General features: G+C 41.0%; 1 protein-coding gene across 1 annotated transcript; it reads right to left on the bottom strand.

Moving 5' to 3' along the window:
• Positions 1-9,729: 9,729 nt before the first annotated feature.
• Positions 9,730-13,470, bottom strand: LOC147376770 (T-cell surface glycoprotein CD1b-2). The gene is made up of 6 exons (XM_086394100.1): positions 13,301-13,470; positions 12,783-13,049; positions 11,843-12,121; positions 11,271-11,549; positions 10,674-10,767; positions 9,730-10,036 (listed from the first exon to the last, which is right to left on the bottom strand). Exons 1-6 carry the CDS (start codon positions 13,359-13,361, stop codon positions 10,015-10,017), a joined length of 1,002 nt encoding a protein of 333 aa, XP_086250226.1. The 5' UTR covers positions 13,362-13,470; the 3' UTR covers positions 9,730-10,014.
• Between the last annotated feature and the right edge of the window lie 632 nt (positions 13,471-14,102).

Raw genomic sequence — 14,102 nt, 5'->3', positions numbered from 1 at the left:
ACATCATGAGGAATGCTTATCTGGATGAAGCACAAGCTGGAATCAAGATTTCTGGGAGAAATATCAGTAGCCTCAGATATGAAGATGACACCACCCTTATGGCAGAAAGTGAAAAAGAACTAAAGAGCCTCTTGATGAAAGTGAAAGAGGAGAATGAAAAAGTTGGCTTAAAACTCAACATTCAGAAAGGTAAAATCATGGCATCTGGTCCCATTACTTCATGGCAAATAGATGGGGAAACAGTGGAAACACTGACAGACTTTATTTTGGGGGGGGTCCAAAATCACTGGATATGGTGACTTCAGCCATGAAATTAAAAGACGCTTGCTCCTGGGAAGAAAAGTTACGACCAAACTAGACAGCATATTAAAAAGCAGAGATGTTACTTTGCCAACAAATGTTTGTCTACTCAAGGCTATGGTTTTTCCAGTAGTCATGTATGGATATGAGAGTTGGACTATAAAGAAAGTTGAGTGCCAAGGAATTGATGCTTTTGAACTGTGGTGTTGGAGAAGAGTCTTGAGAATCCCTTGGACAGCAAGGAGATCCAACCAGTTCATCCTAAAGGAAATCAGTCCTGAATATTCATTAGAAGGACTGATGCTGACGTTGAAACTCCACACTTTGGCCACATAATGTGAAGAACTGACTCATCTGAAAAGACGCTAATGCTGGAAAAGATTGAAGGCAGGAGGAGAAGGAGAGAACAACCAAGGATGAGATGGTTGGATGGCATCACCGACTCAGTGGACATGAGCTTGAATAAACTCCAGGAGTTGATGTTGAACCAGGAAGCCTGGCATGCTGCAGTCCACGGGATAACAAAGAGTTGGACACAATTGAGCAAATGAACTGAACTGAAATAGGATGCTAATATTAAACAATTGCTCAGCTTCCAGTCTGTTTTAATCTAAAAGAACTCCTTTGGTTTGTCCACCTATGTCATTCTCCCTCTCCACTGCCTTCAGTCCCCTGGAACTCTGTCATTACCTCTTCCCACTGTCTCACTTGGCCCTCTTTCTTATCTCATTCTTCTTACCTAGACTCTTTAATTCCACATTATGGTTTCTGAGAGTGGGTATGTGTTGATCATACAGCTTTTCTATATTTGATTCTGGAACCCAAATCCCAGAATTAAATATGATAAATAGTTTATATTCTGAACAAAATTCTCTACACCATAGGAATTTCTGAGGTTGAAAATTATATTTACTACTGGTTTATGATCTTCCCTTCAGTCACTCTTCACCTCTAGCATTTTCAGTAACTAATCCTCATGAGACATGTAAACAGGAGTTATGATATGTGCAGCTTTACCCAAGTCTAAGATAGCTTTTTTTAGTAGGCTCATTAGAAGTAGAACTTCCTTCTCCTTTCATAATATCTCATAATCTCTACCTACATTTTGCTCTTTCCTATCAACAAATAATAGCTCCATCCTTCACCATTTCCCCGAGCTTGCTCAAACTCATATCCATTGAGTTGGAGATGCCATCTGAACATCTCATCCTCTGTCACCCCCTTCTCCTCCTGCCCTCAATCTTTCCCAGCATTGGAGTCTTTTCTAAAGACTCAGCTCTTCATATCAGGTAGCCACAATATTGGATCTTCAGCTTCAGCAACAGTCCTCCCAATGAATATTCAGGATTGACTTCCTTTAAGATTAACTGGTTTGATCTCCTTGTTGTCCAAGGGACTCTCAAGACTCTTCTCCAAGAGCACAGTTCAAAAGCATCAATTCTACAGCACTCAGCCTTCTTTATGGTTCAATTCTCACATCCAAACATGACTTCTGAAAAATCATAGCTTTGACTCTATGGACCTTTGTTGGTAAAGTAATGTCTCTGCTTTTTAATACATTGTATAGGGTTGTCAAAGCTTTTCTTCCAAGAAGCAAGTGTCTTTTAATTTCATGGCTGCAGTCACCATCTGCAGTGATTTTGGAGCCCCCCAAAATAAAGTCTGTCAGTGTTTCCACTGTTTACCCATCTATTTGCTGTCAAATGATGGGACCGGATGCCATGATCTTATTTTTCTGAATGTTGAGCTTTAAGCCAACTTTTTCACTCTCTTCTTTCACTTTCATCAAGAGGCTTTTCAGTTCTTTTTCACTTTCTGCCATAAGGGTGAGGTTATCTGCATATCTGAGGTTATTGATATTTCTCCCGGCAGTCTTGATTCAAACTCGTGCTCATCCAGCCCAGCATTTCTCATGATGTACTCTGCATATAAGTTAAATAAGCATATAAGTTAAATAAGGTGACAATATTCAGCCTTGTCGCACTTTTTTTCCCCAATTTTGAACCAGTTTTTTACTCTTTGTCTGGTTCTAACTGCTGCTTCTTGACCTGCATACAGGTTTCTCAGGAGGCAGGTCAGGTGGTCTGCTATTCCCATCTCTTGAGGAACTTTCCACATTTTGTTCTAGTCCACACAGCCAAAGGCTTTAGCATAGGTAATGAAGCAGAAGTGGGTATTTTTCTGGAATTCTCTTGCTTTTTCTATGATTCAATGGATGTTGGCAATTTGATCTCTGGTTCCTCTGCCTTTTCTAAATCCAGCTTTTACATCTGGAAGTTCTAGGTCCACATACTGTTGAAACTTGGCTTGGAGAATTTTGAGCATGACCTTGATAGCATGAGAAATGACTGCAATTGTAAGTAGTTTGAAATTCTTTGGAATTGCCCTTCTTTGGGATTGGAATGAAAACTGACATTTTCCAGGCCTGTAGCCAGTGCTGAGTTTTCCAAATTTGCTGGCATATTCAGTGCAGCACTTTCACAACATCATCTTTTATGATTTGAAATAGCTCAGCTAGAATTCCATCACCTCCACTAGCTTTGTTCGTTGTGCTGTTTCCTAAGGCTCACTAGACTTCTCACTCCAGGATGTCTGGTTGTAGGTGACTGATCACACCTTTTGGTTATCCAGATCATTTTTGTATAGTTCTTCTGTTATTCTTGCCACTTTTCTTAATATCTTCTGTTTCTGTTAGGTCCATACCATTTTTGTCCTTTATTGTGCCCACCTTTGCATGAAATGTTCCCTTGGTATTTTTATTTTCTTGAAGAGAACTCTAATCTTTCCCATTCTATTTTTTCCCTCTATGTCTTTGCATTGTTCACTTAGAACGGTTTTCTTATCTCTCCTTGCTCTTCTTTAGAACTCTCCATTCAGATGGGTATATCTTTCCTTTTCTCCTTTGCCTTTCACTTCTCTTCTTTCCTCAGCTATTTGTAAGGCTTCTTCACACAACCATTTTGCCTTTTTGCATTTCTTTTTCCTGGGCATGGTTTTGATCACTGCCTCCTGTACAATGTTACAAACCTCTGTCCATAGTTCCTCAGGAACTCTATCTGTCAAATCTAATCCCTTGAATCTATTTCTCACTTCCACTGTATAATTGTAAGGGAATCGATTTAGGTCATACCTGAATGACCTAGTGGTTTTCCCTACTTTCTTCGATTTAAGTCTGATAGTTGCAATAAGGAGTTCATGATCTGAGCCACAGTCAGATCCCAGTCTTCTTTTTTTCTGACTGTATAGAGTTTCTCCATCTTTGGCTGCAAATAATATGATCAATCTGATTTCAATATTGACCATCTGATGATGTCCATGTGTAAAGTCATCCCTTTTGTTGTTGGAAGTGTTTCTATGCTATGACCAGTGCATTCTCTGGGCAAAACGTTGTTAGCCTTTACCCTGCTTCATTTTGGACTCCAAAGCCAAATTTCCCTGTTACACCAAGTATCTCACAACTTCCTACTTTTGCATTCCAGTCTCCTATGATAAAAAGGACATCATTTTTGGTGTTAGTTCTAGAAGTTCTTGTAGGTCTTAGAACTATTCAACTTCAGTTTCTTTAGCATTAGTGGTTGAGGCATAGACTTGGATTACTATGATACTGAATATTCTGTCATTTTTGAGATTGCACCCATATACTGCATTTCAAACTCTTTTGTTGACTATGAGGGTTACTCCATTTCATCTAAGGGATTCTTGCCCACATTCTTGCCCATTTGAATTAAATTCACTCTTTCCAGTCCATTTTAGTTCACTGATTTCTAAAATGTCAATGTTCACTCACCATCTCCTGTTTGACCACTTCCAATTTATCTTGATTCATGGACCTAACATTCCAGGTTCCTATGCAGTATTGCTCTTTACAGCATCAGACTTTATTTTCACCACCAGACATATTCACAACTGGACTTTTTTTTTTTTTTCCACTTTGGGCCATACTTTTCATTCCTTCTGGAGCTACATCTCTACTCTTCTCCAGTAGTATATTGGGCACCTACTGTCCTGTGGACTTCATCTTTCAATGTCATATCTTTTTATCTTTTCATATTGTCCACGGGGTCCTCAAGACAAGAATCCTGAAGTGATTTGCCATTCCCTTCCCCAGTGGACAACATTTTGTCAGAACTCCCCACCATCCGTCTTGGGTGGCCCCACATGGCATGCCTCATAGTTTCATTGAGTTAGACAAAACTGTGATCCATGTGATCAGTTTGGTTTTCTGTGATTGTGGTTTGCATTCTATCTGCCCTCTGATGGATAAGGATAAATGCTTGTGGAAGCTTCCTGGTGGGAGATAGTGACCGTGGTGAAAACTGTGTCTTGCTCTGATGGGCAAGGTCATGCTCAGCAAATCTTTAATCCAATTTCCTGCTGATGGGTGGACCTAAGGCCAAACTCTGGTAGGGGTAATGGCAACCTCCTCCAGGACTTATGCCAGCATGCTGCATATCCCAGGACTATTGCACTCAGTGTCTCTGGCTTGGGGCAGGCCAATGTGGACCCACACCTCTGCCAGAGACTCCCATATACTCACAGGCAAGTCTGGATCAGTCTCTTGTGGGATCAGTGCTCTTTTCTCCTGGGTCCTGGTGCACACAATGTTTTGTTTGTGCCTTCCAAGAGTCTGTTTACCCAGTCCTGTGGGAGTTCTGTAATCAAATCCCACTGGCCTTCAAAGGTATATTCCCTGGGGGTTCTTAGCTGCTCTGCCAGATCCCCAGGTTGGGAAATTTCTTGTGGGCCCCAGAACTTTCACAGTGAGAAAGAACTGTTGTTAAATTTGTTATACCAGAACTCCTTTGATTCTCCAGTTTGTGGGTCGTATGCTCAGTTGCTCTATTCAGTTCAGTCACAATCATGCTCAGCTCTTTGCAAACCCATGAACTGCAGCACATCAGACTTCCCTGTCCATCACCAACTCCTGGAGCTTACTCAAACTCATGTTCATGAAGTCAGTGATAGCATCCAACCATCTTATCCTTTATTGTCCCCTTCTCCTCCTGACTTCAATCTTTCCCAGCTTCAGTGTCTTTTCACATGAGTCAGTTCTTCACATCAGGTGGCCAAAGTATTGGAGCTTCAGCTTCAGCATCAGTCCTTCCAGCAAATATTCAGGACTGATTTCCTTTAGGATTGATTGGTTTGATTTCCTTGCAGTCCAAGAAACTCAAGAGTCTTCTCCAACACCACAGTTCAAAAGTATCAATTCTTTGGTGCTCAGTTTTCTTTATAGTCCAGCTTTGACATCCTTATATGACTACTAGAAAAATCACTGCTTTGAATAGATGCACCTTTGTCAGCAAAGTAATGTCTCTGCTTTTTAATATGCTGTCTAGGCTGGTCACAGGATTTCTTACAAGGAGCAAGTATTTTAATTTCATGGTTGAAATCACCATCTGCAGTGATTATGGAGCCCAAGAAAATAGTCTCTCACTGTTTCTATTATTTCCTCATCTATTTGCCATGAAGCGATGGGACCAGATGCCATGATCTTTGTTTTCTGAATGTTGAGTCTTAAGCCAACTTTTTCACTCTCCTCTTTCACTTTCGTCAATAGGCTTTTTAGTTCCTCTTCAACTTCTTCCTTAAGGGTGGTGTCATCTGCATATCTGAGGCTCTGTAGTGTGGCTAATGGTGATCTCCTCCAAGAGGACTTATGCCACACACTGCAACTCCCAGGACTGCTGCTGCCAAAGTCCTTGTCACCATGACAGGCCACTACTTACCCCCACTACCTCCACAGGAGACACTCAAATACTGAAAGGCAGGTCTGGCTCAGTCAGCTGTGCAGGTCACTGTCCCTGCCCTAGATCCTGGTGCACACAGGTTTCCTTTGCATGCTCCAAGTGTCTCTGGAGGGGAGGAGGTTTAAATGCAATTGTCTCACTCTTGCCGTCTTGTTTCAGATTCTCCTTTGCCCTTGGACATGAGGTATCTCTTTTTTGTGGGATCCAATATTCTGTCTATGCTTTTTCAGCAGCTCGTTGAAATATTGGTGTTCTTGACAGAGAAGATAAATGTGCATTCTTCTACTCCGCCATCTTATGGGTATGAGATGGCAAATAGAAAGGGAAATAGAAATGGAAACAGTGAGATATTTTTGTGTGTGTGCTCCAAAATTGCTGCATACTGTGACTGCAGCCATGAAATTAAAAGGTGCTTGCTCCTTTGAAGGAAAGCTATGACAGGCTTGTACAGCATATTACAAAAAACAGAGATATCACTTTGCCAACTAAGGTCCACATAGTCAAAGCTTTGGTTTTTCCAGTAGTCATGTACAGATAAAAGAGTTGGACCACAAAGAAGGTTGAGCATCAAAGAATTGACGCTTTTGAATTGTGGTGTTGGAGAAGACTCTTGAGAGTTCCTTGGACTACAAGGAGATCAAGCCAGTCAATCATAAAGGATATTCACCCTGAATATTCATTAAGAGGAAAGATGCTGAATCTGATCGTCTGATAATTTGACCACATAATGTGAAGACCTGATGCACTGGAAAAAAAAAAAAAAACCCTGATGATGGGAAAGATTGAAAGCAAAAGGAGAGGAGGCAGCAGAGGATGAGATGGTTAGATAATATCATCAACTCAATGGACATGAATGTGACCAAAATTCAGGAAATAGTGAAGTAGAGGGAAGACTGGCATGCTGTAAGTCCCTGGGATTACAAGAAGTCAGACACGATTGAGTGACTGAACAACAACAAATGCTAGCCATTGTTTCTTGAGGCTCACCTGCCCCAACTGTGACATGGGAGCCTTTTCACACCAGTCATTTGTGAATCCTTTCAACACACCTTTATCACTGAGCTTCCCTTTACCTTATGGCATGCAGAGTTCCCAATAATAGCAAGGAGAGATAAGAAAGCCTTCCTCAGCGATCAAAGTAAAGAAATAGAGGAAAACAGTAGAATGGGAAAGACTAGAGCTCACTTCAAGAAAATTAGAGATACCAAGGGAACACTTCATGCAAAGATGGGCTTGATAAAAGACAGAAATTGTATGGATCTAACAGAAGCAGAAGATATTAAGAAGAGGTGGCACAAATACACAGAAGAACTGTACAAAAAGGATCTTCACAACCAAGATAATCAAGATGGTGTGATCACTCACCTAGAGCCAGACATCCTGGAATGTGAAGTCAAGTGGGCCTTAGAAAGCATCACTACGAACAAGGCTAGTGGAGGTGATGGAATTCCAGTTGAGCTATTTCAAGTCCTGAAAGATGATGCTGTGAAAGTGCTACACTCAATATGCCAGCAAATTTGGAAAATTCATCAGTGGTCACAGCACTGGAAAAAGTCAGTTTTCATTCCAATCCCTAAGAAATGCACTACCAAAGAATGCTCAAACTACCACACAATGCACTCATCTCACATGCTATCAAAGTAATGCTCAAATTTCACCAAGCCAGGCTTCAGGAATACGTGAACCATGAACTTCCAGATGTTCAAACTGGTTTTAGAAAAGGCAGAGGAACCAGAGATCAAATTGCCAACACCCATTGGAACATCAAAAAAGTAAGAAAGTTCCAGAAAAACATCTATTTCTGCTTTATTAACTATGCCATAGCCTTTGACTGTGTGGATCACAAGAAACTGTGGAAAATTCTGAAAGAGATGGTAATACAAGACCACTTGACCTGACTCTTGAGAAACCTATATGTAGTTCAGGAAGCAACAGTTAGAACTGTACATGGAACAACAGACTGATTCCAAATAGGAAAAGGAGTACATCAAGGCTGTATATTGTCACCCTGCTTATTTAACTTAATGCAGAGTACATTATGAGAAACGCTGGGCTTGAAGAAGCACAAGCTGGAATCAAGATTGCCAGGAGAAACATCAATAACCTCAGATATGCAGATGACACCACCCTTATGGCAGAAAGTGAAGAGGAACTAAAAAGCCTCTTGATGAAAGTGAAAGAGGAGAGTGAAAAAGTTAGCTTAAAGCTCAACATTCAGAAAAAAAAGACCATGGCATCTGGTCCCATCACTTCATGGGAAATAGATGGGGAAACGGTGAAAAGAGTGTCAGATTTTATTTTTGGGGCTCCAAAATCACTGTTGATGGTGATTGCAGCCATCAAATTAAAAGACGCTTACTCCTTGGAAGGAAAGTTATGACCAAACTAGATAGCATATTGAAAAGCAGAGACATTACTTTGCCAACAAAGGTCTATCTAATCAAGGCTATGGTTTTTCCAGTGATCATGTATGGATGTGAGAGTTGGACTGTGAAGAAAGCTGAGCACCAAAGAATTGATGCTTTTGAACTGTGATGTTGGAGAAGACTCTTGAGGGTCCCTTGGACTGCAAGGAGATCCAACTAGTCCATTCTAAAGGAGATCATTCCTGGGTGTTCTTTGGAAAGACTGATGCTAAAGCTGAAATTCCAATATTTTGGCCACCTCATGTGAAGAGTTGACTCATTGGAAAAGACTTTGATGCTGGGAGCGATTAGGGGCAGGAGGAGAAGGGGACGACAAAGGATGAGATGGCTGGATGGCATCACCAACTCGATGAACATGAGTTTGGGTTAACTCAGGGAGTTGGTGATGGACAGGGAGGCCTGGTGTGCTACGGTTCATGGGGTCACAAAGAGTTGGACATGACTCAGCAAGTGAACTGAACTAAACTGAATTGATGGCAAAGTTGTTCCAGACTCTTGAAGAATCTTTCTGTCCCAACTAGAAATCAGCCATTTCTTCAAGGTCCTTTGGTTCCTTTAGTGTGAAAATATGTCAAAGCCATAATGTGAGCACTAAGTCTTGGTTTTGTGGCTTTTTAAGTGGTCAGGACATTTTTTAATCCTAAATATTATGATTTTTTAATTATGCTTGCAATTCAAGTTTAAGATTACAGAGTCTAATATTACATCTATCTCGCATCACCTTCTCTAGACAGAAAATCTTGGTTCCAAGTGAATTAACACAACTATATAATCACCTAAACTATATACTATCCACCTGTCACACTGTATCCTATATTTCAGTAGCCTATACAAACATGATAGTCTTACAATAACAGTAATAACTCTACCACCAGAAATAAGTTTTTGACAGGGATCCACTGAGAACAAGCCATTCTCTAAGGAACTCATAAGTAGAAGGAAAAGAAAAAGAAAAGGAACTGCAGTGTTCTGGGTATGAGTAAAGTGAATCTCTGCACAATACCAGACAAGGGAGACTTTCTTCTACTCTAACAGTAAGGAATGCTATCTGGAGAAACAAGCTGCTCAGCTGACCCTCATAGTTAGAAAATCATCCAAATAAAGAGAGTGAAATTATGTTAAAAATGCTCAGCAACTCTTCAAATACAATTACCTCAGCATAACTGTAGTTAGATCAATTTGAAAAACGATATTTCAGCAGAAGCAAAAAAAAAAAGTTTTAAATAAGAACTCAAAAGCATGTCACCATGGAGTTGTGTACATCATTTCATTTATTCCAAGGTATATTCTTTCTCACAAATCACATCTATGAAATCTGAGTGGATCCTGCTAGTGATATTATCTCATAATAACAATTTTCATTTATGTTTCAGCTAGGGTATAAATTATGATTTATCTTACAACTTACAGAAACAATGATTTGATCAAATGTGATGATCATTTGATGAAATATGATGAGATTGACTACTAGACTGACAACTTGAGTTTCAGAGTTCCTGGATACTTATTCCAAATGGAAAAGGAGACATGGTCAGGGCTCACAAGATATTCTGATATGACCTGTTAAGAACACAAGCAAAAAAATGCTCAACTTAAGAGATATTTGTACACTATGTACATAGCAGCATTATTCACAACAGCTAAAATGTGAATTAACCCAGGTATCTGTTGAGAGATGAACAGGTAAACAAAACAACATTTAAAAGGAAAAAAATTCTAATACAGGCCACCACATGAATGAATTATGAGGACATAATGCTAGGTGGAGTAGGCCATTCACAAAAGGACAAATGATTTCATTTCTATGAGGTACCTAGAGTAGACAGATTCCTATAGACAGAAAGTAGAATGGTGGTTGGCAGGGCCTGAGGGAGAAAGGATTGGGGAAAGTGGTTTAATGGGCACAGACTTCTAGTTTTTCAAGATGAAAAGAATTCTAAGAATTGGCTGCATAAATGTGAATGTACTTAATACTACTAAACTATATGTGTAAAAATGGCTAATGCAGTAAATTTTCCAAGACTTATTTTACCGCAATTTAAAAAAAAATAAATTTACCTACAGATGGGAGTTGGGGACAAAAGGGAAATGTTTTAGCAGAAATTGTGAGACTAAAGAGATGTAATATTAATAGATAAAAAGGAGGGAAAGAATAAAAGGATGGACAGAAAAAAAAGATTAAAAAATGAAAACTCACCAGCGTCTCCAAAACCATAATGCAAGGCATATCAAAAGGATCAAGGAGGGTATTATTATTGCCACAAGTATCAAGCCAATGGATGTGGGGTGTCCTGGCAATTGGGAGAAGACAAAGGAATGTCACTTCAAACCCATTCTCTAGTTCTCCAAGCCTTCTTACCCATCTGAGTGTCTGCACCATCATTAACTGCTTCTGATGCATGGGCATCTCTGGTTCCCTTTCTCATATTCCCAGAGGTCTTATACGCAGAGCCACCCTTAATCTTTCCTTCTTGCTGAATCCCACCGAGACTACAGTGGGACTACTACTGTAGTAGTGAAGACTACTTCATTTTTATCTATTGTACAGCTTAGATCAGCTATTTTCATACCTCTGGCACTGTAGTCCTAGAAATAAATCTCAAACTCTGTCTCTCTGACTCTCTCTCTTTCTGTCTCCCTGATTCTCTTTCCTCCCCGCCTATCCTCTCTCCATGCCTGTCTTCCTCCCTCCATCCTTCCCTCACCCATCAAATCCCTCCCCTTCCTGTGTCCTCCTCTCTGTTCTTGAGGGCCATTTCCTCCCATTCCCAGTTGGGCCCCAGTTCCTTCTTACCCCAGTACAGGATGATGTCCTGGTCTCCTAGACTGCTGTGCTTCACTCGGCAATTCAGGCCAGCTGCCTCCCCAGCTGCCACATTTAGGGTTACTCGGAGATACCAAGTCCAGTCTGTATTGGGCATGAGGTCTCCTTGCTGAGTGCCAGGCTGCTCCTGCTCACCCCTCATCCACATCACCCGCACAGGTTTTGGGTAGAATCCTGAGACGTGACACATCAGCAGTAGGCGGCCAGGCCCAGGAGTGGGGCCACTGGACAGCCAGGCTTCAGGCTTCACTGGGGTAGGAAGAAGCAGTAAGAATGTCAGATTATGCCTCTAATCCAGAGCATGGGGACTCAGAAACCCACAAATTTGGACAGTTTCCTCTTCCACTCCTATGGGCACCAAATGACTTATTGATTAATCATTTCTCTATTTAGGTACTTCTCACTTTTGAATTTTTAAAATTTTTTTTTATTTTATTTTTTAACTTTACAATACTGTGTTGGTTTTGCCATATATTAAAATGAATTTAAAGAAAGTTGTGAGAGGAGAAATGGAAACATCTTGGGGAGAGCATGAGACTAACCTTGCCTCTGCAGTTCTGCCTTCCCTGCATCGAGGACACCCAGAAGATATCGAGGACAGGTTTCTGAGAGAAGTCTCTCAATGATATCAGAGATGCCTTGATACTGAGTCGTGAGTGCACAAAACTTCTGCCCCCTGCTGCCGCTGTCTGGTGCAGGCACACAAGAATGATTCTGGATACTCACAAAATCCAGTCCTCCTAAAGCTCCTCTCAAAGAGCTTTCTATGGCCTCCCCAGAATGCAGCTCACAGCCTGCTGTGACCTGGATCACAAAGGGGTCTGTGTAAAAGAAAACTGAGACAAGTTATTAAAAAGCAAACAGGAAAGAAAGAGACGAGAAAAAGGCATAGGATTTTTTACTTTAGTGGCAACAAGTTGAGAGGTGAAATTATTGACATAAAACCAATTACAGTATTCAGGACTTTTCAGAAAGAGCACTGGGGAGAGGTATGCATATCATCAATGGTGGGGTTAGGCTGTTTTAAGGATGTAGAGGGGGCAAAAGGGGAGAGGGGCAACGTGTGATGGAGTCAGAAGTGCAGCATTCCACGGTGAAGAGAATGGTTACATGCAGAGAAGGGATCAGGCAGAAGATGCTTGAGGACATCAATTGGAGGAGTAGGAAGTCACACTTAAGTTCACTCAAGCACAGAGTAGGAAAAGGAGATTCTTCCTTGGGGTTTTAGAGAAGCAAGTTACATAGACGCAAACAAGAAATAACCACAAGAGTGGTCATGTACATAGAAGAGAGCAAGAAACAGGAAGAATCTCAGATACCAGATGGAGGTATGGAGTCGGGGTTGAAGGCTACTCTGGACAATTGTGTACATGCAGTTGGATAAAGAGGGGGAAAAGGGACCATCATCAGAGGGAGCAGTAGCCTGACACAAGAGAAAGAAAAGTCATTGAGAGTCTTTCCAGATCAGAGGACTATACTCACATTCCAACTGGAACTCATTGACACGGTCCTGCACTTCCCGAGTGAATCCAATGAAGTAGGCTCGGAAGAGGTCCACCAGCTCAGTCACCTCATCATCACTAAAGTTGCCCTTCGACCAGGGCTTCAGGAAAATGGCAGTGCCCGAGTCACTCTCCCAGCCATGAATCTGCAAGTCATCCAACCAGCCTGAGCCTTGATTTTGAGCCCATGTGCTATTGACAAAGGTTGAAATCTGCATGAGATGGAAGGAGGTTGGCCCCTGGAACACTGTAGTGGTGGAAAGATAAGAAGAATGAGGGGGAAATGTGGAATCAGAATAGTATGAAAAAGAACCCAGAGTCTGAACAACAATACAGAACTTGAAATGGTCCCCTGCCCCCAAAGCTTCTGGCTCCATCTCCAGCTTCCAGAATAGGGGAAGCTGGAGACAGCAGAGCCCAGACCCTTAGTGGTAGGTGCAGCATGCTTTTATCCAGAACCCCTGCACCTGTGCTGGGAGCAGCCAGAGTTATTCTTACCATCCTCATTGTCACCACCTGGGAGGATAACTCCAAGTAACAGAAGTGGTAGAAGCAGCATTTCACTGGGAAGTAGAACTTCTGACTCTCAGAGCTGGTATTTGATCTCTAATTTCAGCATTTTTTTTTTCAGTACTCTAAATTGACTTCCTCTCTTCCCCAACTGACAAATCTTTGACCCACATTGCACATCTCAGAAAAACTGTGCCTCCCACAGCTCTGAACTCCCACTCCATCTCATTTCCATTCTTTGGTCTTCATCTCTTTTATACATTCTACCCTGGAAAAGCTCCCTTGTGATGCTGAAGAGTTATTTCACCTTCCTCATCCTTTATTGCCACATCTATTCAATAACAAGGTAATACTAAACAATTGCTCAACTTCCAGTCTCTCTTAATCTAGAAGTATTCCTTTGGTTTGTCCACCTATCTCATTCTCTCATACAGCAAATATAACACTGACAAGTGATGTAGCAGTAACAGAGAGGTAGTGTAGGTGGTCTTGGAGAGAATACCAAATGGATCAGTGTGAGTGGCCACAGTACCTTGGTGTACATTCACAGAGAGACCTCCTCTGAGAATGGAGACATACCATAGAAAGGGAGATTCTGAGAATCCTAGCCCCATTTCAAGGAGTCAGACACTGGAAAAGTGAACCAATGCTCTCTATACCATTTATTTATTTATTTATTTTTACTGTCTGCAAAATATATTCATATATTTTATTTATTTTTTTTATTTTTTAAAATTTTATTTTATTTTTAAACTTTACAATATTGTATTAGTTTTGCCAAATATCAAAA

Source organism: Bos grunniens, chromosome 3 (assembly GCF_055505025.1).
Source record: "Bos grunniens cultivar Pamir isolate PY7600 chromosome 3, Bosgru_T2T1.0, whole genome shotgun sequence".
NCBI classification, from domain to species: Eukaryota; Metazoa; Chordata; class Mammalia; order Artiodactyla; family Bovidae; genus Bos; species Bos grunniens.
Note: the sequence above shows the minus strand (reverse complement) of the source record. Positions and strands in the feature narration are given on the sequence as shown.